Source organism: Myotis davidii, unplaced genomic scaffold, assembly GCF_000327345.1.
Source record: "Myotis davidii unplaced genomic scaffold, ASM32734v1 scaffold267, whole genome shotgun sequence".
In the NCBI taxonomy this organism is placed as follows: domain Eukaryota; kingdom Metazoa; phylum Chordata; class Mammalia; order Chiroptera; family Vespertilionidae; genus Myotis; species Myotis davidii.
Genome location: NW_006297747.1, coordinates 813,796 through 830,341, shown reverse-complemented (window position 1 = coordinate 830,341; position 16,546 = coordinate 813,796). Strand labels below are relative to the sequence as shown.

General features: G+C 39.4%; 1 protein-coding gene across 2 annotated transcripts in view; it reads right to left on the bottom strand.

Annotated features, from left to right (window-relative positions):
- Window positions 1-10,419: 10,419 nt before the first annotated feature.
- The window catches only part of SLC25A3 (solute carrier family 25 (mitochondrial carrier; phosphate carrier), member 3), a 6,697-nt gene continuing 570 nt past the window's right edge, over window positions 10,420-16,546 (bottom strand). Inside the window, exons 3-8 of one of the 2 annotated variants that reach the window (XM_015570224.1) lie at window positions 14,970-15,112; window positions 13,219-13,398; window positions 12,223-12,404; window positions 11,392-11,564; window positions 10,841-10,951; window positions 10,420-10,759 (exon numbers count right to left, since the gene is read on the bottom strand). In XM_015570224.1, coding sequence (XP_015425710.1) covers window positions 10,599-10,759; window positions 10,841-10,951; window positions 11,392-11,564; window positions 12,223-12,404; window positions 13,219-13,398; window positions 14,970-15,112 — 950 coding nt within the window. In that variant the 3' untranslated portion in view covers window positions 10,420-10,598. Of the gene's footprint in view, window positions 10,760-10,840; window positions 10,952-11,391; window positions 11,565-12,222; window positions 12,405-13,218; window positions 13,399-14,969; window positions 15,233-16,546 lie in introns of those variants that run through there. The other variant, XM_015570223.1, reaches the window with a different exon arrangement.

The following is a 16,546-nucleotide window of genomic DNA, read 5'->3' as shown; positions in this document are numbered from 1 at the left end:
ATTTCCCTTGTAATTTACTACAGGCTAAGAATCCAGACCATGGAGTTCATAGGAATTTTGTCTAAACTAAAAAAACAACATGCCCAAGAGCAAGATTGGGGTACTTTGTGATGAATTAATATGAACTTTTTGAAAACTATGGAGACTTGGAAATGTTGTACTTTTTGTTAAGGTTCTAAACTGTGTTATAGATGCTTGTAAGAATTTTTAAATAAGAGTAATATAGAGTGGGGCAAAAGTAGGTTTACAGTTGTGAGTAAGCAAAAATTTATTCTTGTATTATTATTTATTCATTAGTGTATTATTTTCCGTACAAACAACTGTAAGCCTACTTTTGCCCCATCCATATGGTTGGGGTTTTTTTTGTTTTGTTTGTTTTTGGGGTTTTTTTTTTAAAGTTTTTCCTAGAAATGACATGTGTATGCTTTAAGTATGGACTTTTGGAATATCTCTGTATAGCTGGGCTTTTTGTTTTAAAAAAGTTTTGACTGTGTTACAGACTCCTGAGTTTGCTAGATACAGGATTTCTAGGTAAATTACTCTGTCGAGAACATACACCAATAAGCCTGTGGCCTGTTTTAAAGAGGAAAAAGCAGCAAAACGAGAAATGAGAGCCAGCCTGCCACCTCTGCTTCCCCCTTCTGGGGACCAGTTCAGCTTCCCACCATCTCGCAGCTCTCCAGGCATCCCCTCCACTCGCCTTCCCCAAGCCTGAGCGGTTACTTTCTCTCATCCAGAGGTGCAACCTTCGGCCTCTTCACACAGGCACAGGATTTGATGAAACAAATTTAAAAGGTTCTGCTTGCCCAGCTGGTGTGGCTGAACCTATGCACCAAGAAGTCACCCATCGATTCCTCTGTGGTCAAGGCACATGCCCAGGTTGTGTGCTCCATCCCCAGTACGGGACTTGCAGGAGGCAGCTGATCGGTGTTTCTATCTCTTCCTTTCCTTTCCTCTCTCTAAAAATCAATAAAAACATATTTTTTAAAAAATTAAACTAAAAGGCTCTGCTTTTCAGGCTCTGCTCTACCCTCTCTCCTTTGCCCCAGGACCACTCCCACAGTGAGCCAGGTACACAAAAAATAAACATTAAAAAAGAGAGAGAAATTATGACAATTAGCGTAATTAAAAGTATGTCATTATTTTAAAGGGTCCCCAAACTAATTACCCAAACAGATTTGTTTCACATAGTGATTTATTTTACTCAAAATTACGTAATAGAGTCACAAGGAATAAGACGGGCATACCAACGTGATTAAGCAGAGACCTAGCCGTATTTTTCTAATAACAATAATCAGAAATGTGCAGGACTGGGGGGAACACATGAGGCTTTTATTGGTAAACTGATATATCAAGAGTGTCCAAACTTGGTGTTGAAAACTGAGACATCTGTATATGGAAGTACTATTCTTGTTCATCCTTGCCAATAACCAACTGTAGTCCCTTTTTGTAATGCAGTTTCAGTGGAATTAAGCACAAACAACTTGAAAGCAATCAGTTACAAAAGGTAGTCATGGTCAGGTAGCTGTACTATGTAAATTTGCACATTTGGGGAGAAATCCCAAATACATTCTACTATGATGGATAGCCGTGGGTCATAAAAATGGGAGAGTCTATTAAAAGTCACAGCATTAATTTCTGGAATCTTAACATAAATTCCTCGAGTTCTGAATGTCTAAGTTCTTGTCTGTGTGCACTGACAAAGTTGTATTTCTTTGTTTTTATTTTCGTACTAATAAAATAGATTATAAAGTTAGCTGGAGTTTGTTCTTTCAACCTCCATCCTGTCAGAGAGATGTAATCTCTTGTATCCTTCATTTCTATTTACTTAATTGTTTGGCCTATCACCATATTTGATACATCATCATGATTTTTTAAAATATATTTTTGTTGATTTCAGAGAGGAAGTGAGAGGGAGAGAGAGATAGAAACATCAATGATGTGAGAGAATCATTGATGGGCTGCCTCCTGCATGCTCCAGTGCCCTGACGGGGAATGGAACCATAACCTCCTGGTTCTTAGATCAACTCTCAACCACTGAGTCACGTCATCCAGGCACTTGGCATGTCTTTTTTTGTCTTTTTTTTTTATTGAGTTTATTGGGGTGACATTGGTTAATAAATTTATATGTTTCGGAAGTACAAGTCTATAATACACCATCTATATATTGTGTGTGCACCACCCTAAGTCAAGTCTCCTTCCATCACCATTTACCCTCCCCTTCCTGCTCCCATCCCTTCCCTCTGGTAATCACCATACTGTTGTTTATGTCTATGAGTTTTTGGTGGTGGTTGTTTTTGCTTAATCCTTTAACCTGTTTCACCCAGCCCCCCTAACTCCTCCCCTCTGACAGCTGTCAGTCTGTTCTCTGTATCTATGAGTTTGTTTCTATTTTGTTTGTTAGTTTATTTTGGTCATTAGCGTTCTCACCACAGCTTTGCTAACTATGACCCATTTTACAAATGAGGACATTGAGACTCAGCAAGATTAAGAATCTTGCAAACAAGCTTTTGGGTCTGTCCAACTCCAGAGGCCACTGACCTCACACTATTCGATGCAACCCACTGCTGTTCAACCAGGGGAGGAGTAAAAATCACAAGGAACCTGTAAAGTAGAACTACCCTAAGGATTCAAAAAGCTGTAATTCAGCCCAACTTGGTGGTAGCCAAGTAACGACTACCATATCGCTATTAAACTAGTCTGTGAGTCACTCAAAAGTTGTAACTGTGACCTAAAATTGTTTGGGCCTTGGGCATAAGAAGGAATTAATCAATGTTCAGTAAAGAGTGAGAAAGCAGGGGAGGAGAAAAAACCTTAGTTGGGAATCTTCTGACCTAGGCTTTGCCACCAAGTGTGTGTTCTTGGGCACTTGATTTTGAGGTTTTTAATTTGTAAAATGAGGGAATTGTACCAAATGATATGATTCCTTCAGGCTTAAAGTGGTCTTAAATTTTAGAGACATTTTCCAGGTCGTTTAGTGCAGTTCAAAGATTTTTTAGCAAAGTTTTTGGAAAGTCAATTGGACCCAGAAATCATTCCCTGGAACCATGTTGTTATGTTTGTATATCCAGACAATATTTATCATTGTAGGACAATCTAGTTTAGTACTTTGCATCTATATAATAAAAGCCTAAGCAACCGTTAACGGCGGAACAACCAGAACGACCGGTTCCTATGAGAGTCTGGGGACAGACTCTCAACGCAGGAGCTGCCTCCTGGTGGTCAGTGCACTCCCACAGGGGGAGAACCGCTCAGGCAGAAGCCAGGCTCATGGCTGGCGAGCACAGTGGCAGTGGCGGGAGCCTCTCCCACCTCTGTGGCAGCGCTAAGGAGCGGCGAGCCAAGCAGTAAGGAGCAGCGAGCAGGCAGGCGGTAAGGAGCAAGGGGTCCCAGACTGTGAGAGGGATGTCCCCAAGGGCTTCCAGACGACGAGAGGGCACAGGCCAGGCTAAGGGATCTCCCCTCCCACACACACACACACACACACACACACACACACACACACACGAATTTCATGCACCGGGCCTCTAGCATATATATAACTTGGTAAATATTCAAATTATTGCCTGAATCTTTTGAACTGCTATTGGTACTGGTAGAATCTCCCTGTCTTCTGTACATCCTAACTAAGTAGCTTAAGCAAGCCATAAGTAATTTTTAAAAATAATTCAGTAAAACAATTAGTAGACAATTCCTACAGTGTATGTATTGAGTTTATATTTTAGTAAAGGTCAGTGGAAGTTCTTGATAAATTGGTTTTGTAAGCTACCAAGTAAAACAAAGAGGCTTACTAGCAGCTTCTTAGTAATCTGATCCTTTAAGAATAAACTTAGCTCTTTCTGAGGTATCTTAATTATATGCTATTAAACAACATTTACAGAGTAGATACATTAATAAATGATAACCTAGTAATGAAATAGGTGAAAGTAAGCCATCTCTTTTCACCCTTGGGGATCTTCTGTTTTAGCGAATACATTTTATTGCAAAACTTTCCCCTTAAAAATAAAACGTGGTTTTGCAATCACTACTCGATTTCCTTCCCATTTGTGGCTGTCCTTTATTGCCATAGCTGCAATGACATTTTCACAATCTAACTTCTCGATCAAAAATGGGGGAGGGGATGGGCACCACCCCCACCAATAATTAATGAAGCATAAACCTGTTGAGGAAAAGAATTCTAAAATATACACACATATATGATGGGGCAATTGGGTTGCTGCTTTGAATTAATTAACTGCCTCATTTTAGCCTTTTGTTTCTTTGCAACTACATAGTGCTCCTTTGTCTTCTTTTTTTTTTTTTAATCCTCACCCAAGGATATTTTTTCTAATGCTTTTCAGAGAAAGTGGAGGGCGGCCTCGAGGGAGGGAGAGAAACATTGATGTAGGAGAGACACATTGACTGGTTGCCTCCTGCACACACCACCACCAACAACAAAAACAACTTGAAATAATGCCAGGCACTCAAAATGTTCATCAGCTAATGTGTCCAAGTTAAACCAAAAAGACAGTTCAGAGATATCAGTATACAGTGGATGGAGGGGAAGGACAATGGCATTGAAACATACAAGAACTGAGAACCACTTGTATTTGGAATCATGGAATTTTGGAACCGTGGAGATAGCTTTTGTGATTTGTTGTTTTGTTTTTCACCTGTCTGCTCTACTAAACCAATAAACTGAATTGAGACCACAGCCTACCAGTGATGGCAAACCTTTTGAGCTCAGTGTGTCAGCATTTTGAAAAACCCTAACTTAACTCTGGTGCCGTGTCACATATAGAAATTTTTTGATATTTGCAACCATAGTAAAACAAAGACTTATATTTTTGATATTTATTTTATATATTTAAATGCCATTTAACAGAAAAAATCAACCAAAAAAATGAGTTCACGTGTCACCTCTGACACGCGTATCATAGGTTCGCCATCACTGGCCTAAGCTGTACTCATCTTTATGTCTCTCACACCTGGCATGCCTAATAACATATTAGGAACTTAAGAATTCGTTAAATTGAACTATTCAAGATAGATACCCCAGAAAATTATTCGTAAAAGTAATAGGACGGTAATTGTATTTAAAGTGTCTTGGACATTCATTCTGGCACTTGTTATAACTACACACAACTTATGTCTCAGAAGTTATAGTGCCTTGTTTGACCCTCCAATTCTACCAGTGCTCATCTAGAAGGCTCCTCCCTTCTCCAGCAACAGAAAAATAAGTCACTATCATTTAGCTCATTTTGTCACTGTACAGAGGATTGACAGTACAAAAACAATAACTGAAAAATGTCTTTCTCCGTAACATTTTATATTTCCTTAGTTTTCCTTCTTATTCATTAGTAATATACTTAATGCATCTTTCACCAAATGCTTTCCAGAGGAGCAGTGAAATTATGGTTAAAACTAACATAAAATTTAAGTCGAGCCCTAAGCCGGTTTGGCTCAGTGGATAGAACGTCAGCGTTCGATTCCAGTCAAAGGCAGGTACCTTGGTTGCAGGTTCCTCCCCTGGTTGGGGCTTGTACAGGAGGCAACCAATCGATGTGTGTGTTTCTCTCACATCGATGTTTCTCTCTGTCTTTCCCCCTCTCTTACACTCTCCCTAAAAATCAATGGAAAAATACCCTTGGGTGAGGAATAACAGAATTTAAGTTAAATTTTAACTGTTGAGATCTTAATCATCTTAGTTACTGTGGTATTATATTTTCTTATAGTGTCAGAAGTCTGAAGCTATCATGGAACAATGGAAGTCTTTTCAAATAATTGCTCATCTGAAGCATCTACAGGAGGAAATTTATGAGTTGAAAACTTGGTCCAACAGGGTAACTGAAAAACAGGGCATACTGAACAACAATTTGACGACTCTTTCACAAGATATTACAAAAGTACACCAAAGTACAACTTCCACGGCAAAAGATGTTGGTCTCAAGATCACAACTATAAAGACAGATCTACGCCGTATTTCAGGTTTACTAACTGATATAACATCCTTGACAGACTCTGTGCAAGAACTGGAAAGTAAAATAGAAAAAACAGGAAAAAATACAGTAAAAAACATAGGGGATCTCCTTTCCAGCAGCATTGACCGAACCGCAGTGCTCCGAAAGACAGCATCTGAAAATTCACAGAGAATTAACTCTGTTAAGAAGATGCTTTCGGAGCTGAAGAGTGACTTCAACAAGCACACAGACAGGTTGTTAAGCTTAGAAAGTGACAGAGCTAAAGTTCTGAAGACAGTGACTTTTGCAAATGATCTAAAGCCTAAGGTGTATAATCTAAAGAAGGACTTTTCCCGTTTGGAACCGTTGGTAAATGATTTAACACTACGCATTGGGAGACTGGTTGCTGACTTACTACAAAGAGAGAAAGAAATTGCTTTCTTACATGAAAAAATATCTAATTTAACAATAGTCCAAGCTGAGATTAAGGATATAAAAGATGAAATAACACACATTTCAGGTACGGATTAGTTTGATATTATTTAGGTTAGACTGAAGTAAGTTGTTTTTTAAATGGGACCTCTGTCATGTTATGAAGAGACTGACAAGTTAGAAATAATGAAATTCTGGAATAAATACCATTTTGTACATGATTCCATTTTTTACAGTAAAAATAAAATCTTGAAAAGGGTTGAGCACTTGATTTTTCAAAATAAGTATGCTAAAACATGTAATTGAAACTTTCTTTAGCAAGAACCTTATGCATCCCCCTGACACACACACACACAAGTGGGGAGAAGCAGGATCTGCCAATCTAGTACTGGGAAACTAGATGGGGCAGAATCTGAATCTCCACTTGCCCTCACTGACTGCCAGGTAGCATAGTCTGTGTGGTTGGGGTCCTAACTGGATCCTGCCATCAGAATCAGGGTTGTTGCATTCATTATCCATTTAGCAGGGGTCCTCAAACTTTTTAAACAGGGGGCCAGTTCACTGTCCCTCAGACCGCTGGAGGGCCAGACTATAGTTTAAAAAAACAACTATGAACAAATGTACACTGCACATATCTTATTTTGAAGTAAAAAACAAAACGGGAACAAATACAATATTTGTATTTGCATGTGGCCCGCGGGCCGTAGTTTGAGGACCCCTGATTTAGAAGAAGAGATCGTTTTTTAGTGTACTTTTTAAAATATATTTTTATTGATTTCAGAGAGGAAGGGAGAGATAGAAACATCAATGATGAGAATCATTGATCGGCTGCCTCCTGCACGCCCCCTACTGGGGATCAAGCCCACAACCCGAGCATGCGGCCTTGACAGGAATTGAACCCAAGATCCTTCATTCCGCAGGCCGACGCTGTATCCACTGAGCCAAACCAGCTAGGGCAAAAGAGGTAGTTTTGTCCTTAGTTGGTTAATTCATTTGTTTGAAAATTGTTTGAGTGCTCAGTGTGTGCCCAGCACAAAGTGTAGGTGCTTTGGGGGCTACATAGCTGGCTAACAAGTATCCCCTGATCTTACAGAACTTAAAATTGGCTATGAGGGGGTTTAATCAAGGCTCTGGTTGCAAGAAACAGTAATCCAAGTTATCTCATGTTGGGGAGGGGGAGACGTTTAGTCTATTAATTTCATGAGTATCCCAAGGGAAGAATTGTGCTATAACCAGTGCTTGTGGGATCTGGAACCACAAGGCCAGTACCAATAGAGACAGAGCTCTCTCCTTCGAAGAGACCAGAGCATCAACCTCACCCAGGCACTTGTTAGAAATATAGAATGTCAGGCTCCACCTCAGAGCTGCTGAATCAGAATCTGCATTTGTAATAAAATCCTGAGGAAATTCATGTGGATATTGAGAAGGATTGCCAAAGAGAAACTTGAGGGAGGCTGACCTGATCAGAGGCTGCAACGCCTTGGGTGAAGGTAGTGGTTTTGCCCGCATCTCCCAGGTTCTTCAAGGCTTATCAGTTTTTCTCAGTCAATACTACTATTCATTTTTTTGTATATGTCCTTGCAAGTTTTTCTATGAACATATTTTTTTAAATATATTTTTATTGATTTCAGAGAGGAGAGAGAGGGATAGAAACATCAACAATGGTGAGAATCATTGATCAGCTGCCTCCTGCATGCCCCCTACTGCGGATTGAGTCCACAACCCAGCAGGGGCCCTTGACTGTTCATGATACCAAATGAAGTGTAAATTATGCTCCATGGAATTATCTTGATACAATAATGCATTTTAGACATGAAAAAAACAATTTTCAGCATTTAAAATACAAATTTATCTGAAAATTCATTTATGAAGTATATTTGTTTCTATCATTGCCAAATAAACAAGGCACTCATCTTATTTGGTGCTAGTTCTACTCATTGAAATAATGACTCACAAATCTATAATTTGATAGCCATGCTGAGAAGGAACCCTAAAATCTGAATGTCACTAAGCTCATGGTCATGATTTTGTCTTCAAGTCAGATAGCTTCCATGGCAAATACAGGATGAAAAACTTTGTTCCCTAACAGTAGATGATGTAAAATTATTTATTTCAATAATATATATGGTCTCTTATGAGGGAGTCATCCTCAGCTGTGAAATTTCCCTGCCCTAATATCAGTGAAAGCTTCAACTGTCAATATAATCAGTAAATCATTGTTTATCCGTAAGTAAAAGTGGGTCACATTATATTTTCATGTTAATGATGTTTTAATAGTTTTAATCTTGCTTAATACAACCCCCAGGGGTTGATTCATGGGTCTTCAAATAATATTGTCCTTCACATGAATTATCCTCCATTTTCTTTTTTTCTTTTTTTTTAAATATATTTTATTGATTTTTTACAGAGAGGAAGGGAGAGAGATAGAGAGTTAGAAACATCGATGAGAGAGAAACATCGATCAGCTGCCTCCTGCACATCTCCTACTGGGGATGTGCCCGCAACCCAGGTATATGCCCTTGACCGGAATCAAACCTGGGACCTTTCGGTCCGCAGGCCGACGCTCTATCCACTGAGCCAAACCGGTTTCGGCTAGCCAAACTGGTTTCGGTATCCTCCATTTTCAAATCTCGTATATACCACATTCCACAAAGAAAGCCAGCAGACTTGTACATAAAATCACAGTATTAGATAAGAATTACAGTATGTCTTGTGTTTTCATTCAGCATAGCCAGCATTTATGAAGTGACTGTTGCAGGCATGGCACATTAGTCCATAGAAACTCATGAAAACTTTGGAATTGTTCCTTTCTAGGAAACTCAGGTCACATTGTAATAACCCAAAGGTTCATAAACTCTATCAATGATGAAGGTACACCTCATGGACTCCTATGACCATTGCTAAAAATGTGAAGGCAGGCCTGCCTTTTAAGAGATAATTGATTCAGTAACATTGGAGGTAAGAACTGTTAGGAGCTGACTTATTAAGCTACCATATTATTATTTGATATATCAGGAGAGGCATAGATAGCACTTTTGAGCTAGATTCCTTGAAGTTTGGAGTTTGTTCCTTAGCCATGTGGTATCTGAAATTTTTAACAATTATTTTGTGATTTATCTCATAAATGATAAAGATTATATGAAGTTATATAATCTTATGCTAAAGAAACAGTGTATAACTCTAATTTAGCAGCAAGACTGCCATGCACCAAACTTCATGAACATATGGACACTTCTATCCCAAAAAGTTATCATAGAAATGTTAAACTCACTTTGAAATATGCTCAAAACACTTCATGAAGTTTTCACAAAATGCAGATTTAAGCTGTTACTTCTTTTTCAGTCCAATTGTTACTACAGATGGATAATTTAGCAAAACTCAGGCTGGGTTTCTTTTAGAGAGAAACATCGATTTGTTGGTCCACTTATTTATGCAGTCATTGGCTGTCTTGTATGTGCCTTGACTGGGGATTGAACCTGCAACCTTGGTGTATCTGGACAATGTTCTAACCAACTGAGCTACCCAGCCAGAGCCAATATTTTTATGATTTCAGAGAGAAGGAAGAGGGATAGAAACATCAGTGATGAGAATCGTTGATCGGCTGCCTCCTATATGCCCCTACTGGGGATCAAGCCCACACCCAGGCATGTGCCCTTGACCAGAATTGAACCCGGGACCCTGCAGTTCGCAGGCCGATGCTCTATCCAGAGCCAAACCAGCTAGCTATTCATAGATTTTAAAGAACACAGTACACAATGCAAAAATTCGATTATATGCCAAAATCAACTTCTCAAAATATAATTATTTATCCATATTTAAATTGAACAATTAAATCAAATTTTTGAAAATTTAGGATGTTTCCTAAAAATATAGGAACTCTCTTGAGTGACAAAACCTGAGACATGACAATTTATGAGTAGGGATCAGAGGACTGAACCAACAGTGGTTAGTTTGCATTTTTCTCTGTAAGTTTTATACTATTTCTTTCCATTTTAGGATTAAATCTTTAAAAATTAGTTTTAAAAATAATTATCAAGTCACACACAAATCATGACCAGTTGGATTTATTTCAACAGCAAATTTGAAACTCGTGCCTTAAGCAAGAGTACTACAGTAATTATATCAGGAATAGACGATTTCCTACACTGTCAAATATATAAAAGTTCCTTTAGCACTTCCGTCAACACTGACCAAAAGCAGATTCAGTCCATATGTGAATCGATCTATCTACTCAGTTAGCCCAAGCTTCTTCTTCAGAGACTCTGGCATCTCAGGTGGAGGAGGGCGAGGGAGCCTGAAGTAGACCTTCACGGAGTCATAGATGAACCACTGTAATGCAGTCAGAGTGCCGATCATGATGATACGGGCAAAGAGTCCCTTCCACACACCTGATTAAAAAATGAAATATGAGTGAAAAATGGAATATACCCCAAAGTGTTATTCTTTCTTTAGAGGAAGAACAATCCTACCTTTAAATCCAAGTCTCTGGAGGACCTGAGTAGCAGTGCTACCCTTCTCTTTATTCAACACAGACACCACAGAATCAGCAGGGTGAGAAACAATTGCACAGAAGACTCCAGCTGAAAAAAGTCAAGAAATATGATTCAATATGGGGTCAGTTAAGAAAAAAAAAAAAAACCAACCACACCACAGCCAACAATATTGACATGACTAAGTAATAAAATGTTATATTTCTTAAGAACAAATCAGAATTAGAGTAAGACTGACAAGAAAGGTTATAAATCGATCTATCCAATCTTTCAAGTTTTTATATTCAGCTTTTAATCAACACTTTCTTTTGTATTTTTAAATCTGTTCTAAACAAAACAAACAAACAAAAAACAAATAGGAGAGCAGTCAAATCAATGTATTCCCAAGCTTAACCATGCAAACCATGAATCCTGAAGGTCCTATGAAATGCTATGGGAAGATAACTTCTTTGGAGTATTTTTTCACAAAAGGTCAGTAATGAAAATAACTGTCTTTCATTTCAGAGAAGCGTGATCTAAGTAATTCATACCTATGTAACCGGCCACAAATGTTACAACCAGCTGCTCTCCCTTGGTACATTCACTTCGGGGCTTAGGAACCACAAACTTGTACAATGCTTCAACAGTACGTTCAAAGCAGGCGAACTTCATCATGGTGTATGGTATCTGTCTCATCCACAGAGGAGCAACCCCCTTGTAGAATCTAGGGAACCACAGGACTTATTTTAGTCAGTTGCATATATTTATCTAGCACAATTTCCATCATTAACAGAAGTGTCCGCACACCAGTCAAGTCCTGATAATACAAAAATGGCAGCACAATGGCATGCCATTTGTATCAGAACCTAAGACTAACATGCAGGTATATTTATTTCACATGCCAATGACTCAAGCACCTTTGACTGTACAACCAAAAAGTTGCTGGATGTTTCTTGACTGGAACTACAAGAAACAGTAAAGTTTACAAGTAGAACTCAGTTCAAGATTGGCATCCACAAAGGTGGATCTAAGGAAGCATGTTGTGGCCTGACCATATGCAAATTCTTAACTGTGAACACAGATGACAGGAATTCTAAATAAAGTCTCCCCAGAAGTTAACAGTTAATGTTTATGTCAAATATCAAGTCACTTGTAGACTGACAAATGGTCCCTCCCTCCCTACTTTAGAGAAAATTCTTAATTCAGGGCTCAAACCATGTTATCAACTTATTCTTGCCCTTGGAGTTTATGTTCTATGTAAAGGGGTTGAGGGGATGGACATTAAACAAAAAATTTTTCAAGTCTGGTAGGCTTAATGCTAACAAATGCAGTTCCCTCAAATGAGTACCTTATACTATAAATTTAGGCAAATGTTTACTTACGCATTTAAGCCTTCTTCCTTATACATTTTGGGAGCTGCATCCCTTAGAGTGTTGGCATAACCTGGTTGGGTTTGAATTCGAACCTTAGCAGCTTCCATAGGAGCCAGGGCAATGTCAGCAAAGAATTCAGCACTGGCAGAGGCGGCCAAATACAGTGATGTGCGCCAGAGATAGGTGTTTTCCTAATTGAAAAACACAAGGGAAGTGAATTGGCTATTTTCAATTTTACTTTAAGGGACAGTTCTAGGAAACAGTTAAATTTCAGACATTTTAAGTGTTTCCCTATCATACAGTCCATGGATAATACACATGATATGAGACTGAATATGTTTACCTCTCAAAACTTCAACCACAGTGCAATGTGAATAGCTTTAACATCAAGGTACCAAGAATGGTTGATCCCTGAACTACACTAAAGAATCTGTGGAGGAGACTGTGCCATGAGTGACCACTGCTGGAACCTCATTCTAGATCCAGAACAGAGATTGCTTCCTGAAAAGTCACCCAAAGACTGCCTGATGGACCTGTCCCTGACACCCCAGATGTGTGGGTTCCGTTGCCTGCCACAAGCAAGCATGTAAGGCATTTTCCCTTTATCTGGGGCAGGTCACATGCAAGTCTCCCAACCATCTCTCCCAGTCTTAAATAACTCCTAGTGCCTACCATGTGGTAGGACATCCATGCCTCGTCTTGCTGCCACCCAAGACATGCTTAGTGTGTAAATTCCCTTAATAAACTCTTGACATAAACTCAAAATCCAACTTTTTGATAAGCAGCGGTATATTAAAAAAGAGCACTGAAATATAATGATATATATCTTTTTTTTCATCTTGTTGCTAGAACAGACTTATGATTCAAAACATGTTGCTTACCATTTCTGAGACCATTTCCTCAGTTCTAAAATGAGGTGGGTCAGACAAAAATCTAAGATCCTTTTGGGTTTTAAACTTTAAGTTAAAAGCTCAGGACTTTCAATTGCAAAGTTAACTTACATACCTCTCCAAGCATGTTGCTATACAAGACTTTGAAGACTTCATAAAAGCCAAATTTGCAGAGCCCCTGCATAGAGTAGCCAATGAAAGTTGGAGCCCATCCTTTAGCCAAACCACGAACACCATCCTCTTTAAGTGTAACTGAGAATCCATTAAATATGCCTTTATACTTCTGGGGGTCCACCTATATTTAAAACAAAAAGAAAAAAAATGTACCAAAGAGCTAACATTTCTCATAAATACTTAATTTTCTTATTAGTTTTTCTTCCCGTTTGGTTCTAAAATAAACTTCAGCAACTACACAAAAGGTAGAACACAAGCTCACCACATGCTAACAGCTTATTATCTATAATTATCTTTGTAAATGTGTACATCAAGCCATGTCAAATTCGCGACCCACAAGCCGCGAGTTTGACATGCTTGGTGTACATTGAGGTTTATCTTTCTTTCAGTTAGACTTAAGTCTTGAAGGGTTAGTTCAGAGGTTAAAATGTCTACAATACAAAAATACATAACAAAACTGACTAAGAGAATTCTCACCACCCAACTCTAACATTTTAAAGATTTAGTTTCAAAACTACTGTCTAAATAACAGATTAACTCTACAGGCATGCCTTAGAGATAATGCAGGTTCAGTTCCAGACCACTACAATAAAGATAATATCACAATAAAGCAAGTCACACACATTTCTTGGTTTCCCAGTGCCTAAGAGTTATGTTTACACTATACTGTTGTCTATTAAGTGTGCAATAGCATTGTCTAAAAAGACAATGTAAATACCTTAAATAAAAAATACTTTATTGCTAAAAATGCTAACCGCCACCCGAGCTTTTCAGCAACTCATAATCTTTTTGCTCCTGAAGGGTCTTGCCTGTATGCCTGTATATCTCTGATATAGGCTAGCCCATTCAGTAGATTACACTATAAAGTCAATAAAGTTTTGTGAACTTAATACAATCAAACTAAATACAAGTTAAAAAGGTACATCAACATAATGAGTGTCTTCTGACCTCAACTCACTTCAAGACACATGCATAAAAAATATTAAAGAAGGTATATTTCATATCCTTTCTATTAACTAAATGGGGGGAAAAATCTTCTCTCACTATTTCTGCCAGTACTACAAGGGCCGGTATACATCACCTTCCTCTCCCTGCTAATATTTCACTTCCTTTCTCTTTTAGGTAAGTAGACTTCTAATCCTGTTTGGAACAAATAAATTTTTAAGGTTTGATTATTTTTGCTTCAATAATCCTAATCAAGATATTCTAATTATTTAAAAACCTTTTATGTAAGTGAATATATAAAAAGCTATACCCACAAAATTTTAATATTAAGATACATTTTTAATTCTACATAGCACTGTCTGCCTTAATCTTATCAATTAAGAGATGTAAAGTTACTTCACATAATACACAAAGAATGATTACCCACTCTGACACATAACTGCTTATAAAATGACTACTTGGAACATAAAGAACCAGTAGGTCTTGAAGAGGCACTCCAGCCAGAAATGAGCCCAACAGCAAAAAAGCATTTACGGCCAGAGTCTGAGATCCAACAATCTACGCACATTCTTATTTTAAAAGAGGCATTTCTTGGATTTAAAACGCTTATTAAATCAGGTTTGGTTTCCTACTAAAGTTTCTAGCAGTTCTTCTGTATTCAAATTCTTCTCATTTGTGAAGTCCTTTACGATTATTTGGAATTAAGTCCCACATGAAAGCTTTTAACATTGTTATCCCAATACAAACCTGCATGCGGCATTTCACTAAATCCAGAGGAACGACGGCGGTGTGTGTGATACCACAACTTAAGACCCCACCAAAGCCACACAGTGCATAAAACTTCATGGAGCCATATTCACAACTGTACTCTGTAATAAGACAAGACACACCATGCATTTTAGTATAAAACTCACGTTATTACTGGTTCTCAACTTACCTCCTGGACAGTTAGGTTTCCACACAGCTTGTTAGTAGATGACTACATCTTACAACTTAGCCATGCGTCAACAAATATGCTTTATTCAGTCCCACATGCAAAACAAACCTGCATTCTGCATTTAACCAGATCTAGAGGAACCAATGCTGTATGTGTTGTGCCACAGCTAATAATTCCTCCAATTCCACAAAGGATAAAGAATCTGCCAGATCCATAGTCACAGCTATACTCCTCTGATTGGGGGAGAAAAAAAAACCAAGTAAGTATTTCTTCAGATGAGGAAGGCCATGGGAATGAAGAGAACTGTTTCCCTGTGGGATAATTGTACTATCACAGCTGAACAGCTCGGGCCACCTGTTTACAATTAGGTTGAAAGGTGAGTTTCCACCCAGCTCGAGTAACAAGAAATTCACGGTCACAATTAAAACAATCACCAAAAGATTATGAAGATTCCATCTGTGAGAAAAAAAAGTTTCCTACATTAATGATTAAAATCCAACTTCCAATCATTAATCGCTGGTAAGAACACACTTCCGAGTACAAATCAAACTCAGAAGGAGCACTCCGCTTGCCGAAGCCTAGGCTGACCCCAGCCACGGACCAGTCCCACCCCCACTTACGGATTCCCACAGCGCACAGCTGGGGAAACACACATTCCTGCCCTCAAGCCCATGGGCTCCGCCAAGGACGCCGGCTTTCCCTTTCAAACGGAAGGACGGAATGCGAGGGAAAGGGTTTTCTACCCACGCTAAAGGCTCAGCAACAGAAACACATACCCGGTTTAAGAAAAACAGACCTGAGATTTTACTGGTACGACGTCACCGTGCTGGAGTTACAAGTGCGTTTTCAGGTTTCTCACACAATTCATTTAAATGGCGTCTAACCACCAAGAATCCCCAGAAATAAGACCAAAGGGATCCTATACCGATGACGTCCTTTCTACGGCCCAGATATCTGATCTGAGGCTGCACCTCGCCGCCTCCACCAGCCGCATTGAGAGAGACCCCGTTATCTCACACTATCGTGGGCCAACACCTAACGGGGGAGGGAGTCCTTTTCAGGAGAAAATTAAGGCCAGGTCAAAGACCAGGTAATACCGTCGGACCTGCAGGTGGCCAGGGGTTAGGAAGGAGACTTTACCCAGTGCTGACCCAGCGGACTTACGGCGGAGATAAGGTGCTAGTCAAGGCCTCTCCCCTCTGCTCCCTCGAGGACGCGGAGGTCACGGAGCGAGCCGGGCCTCGGCCTCCCACGCCCTTGACTGGAGAGAGGGCCAAGGAAGGCTCCGACACCCGGCCTGCGAGGAGCGGGCTGACATCCCCCCGCGAGCACCCGGGCGCCGTCCTGTCCTTCCCTGCCCTCCAGGCACCGGGCAGGAGCGAGGCCC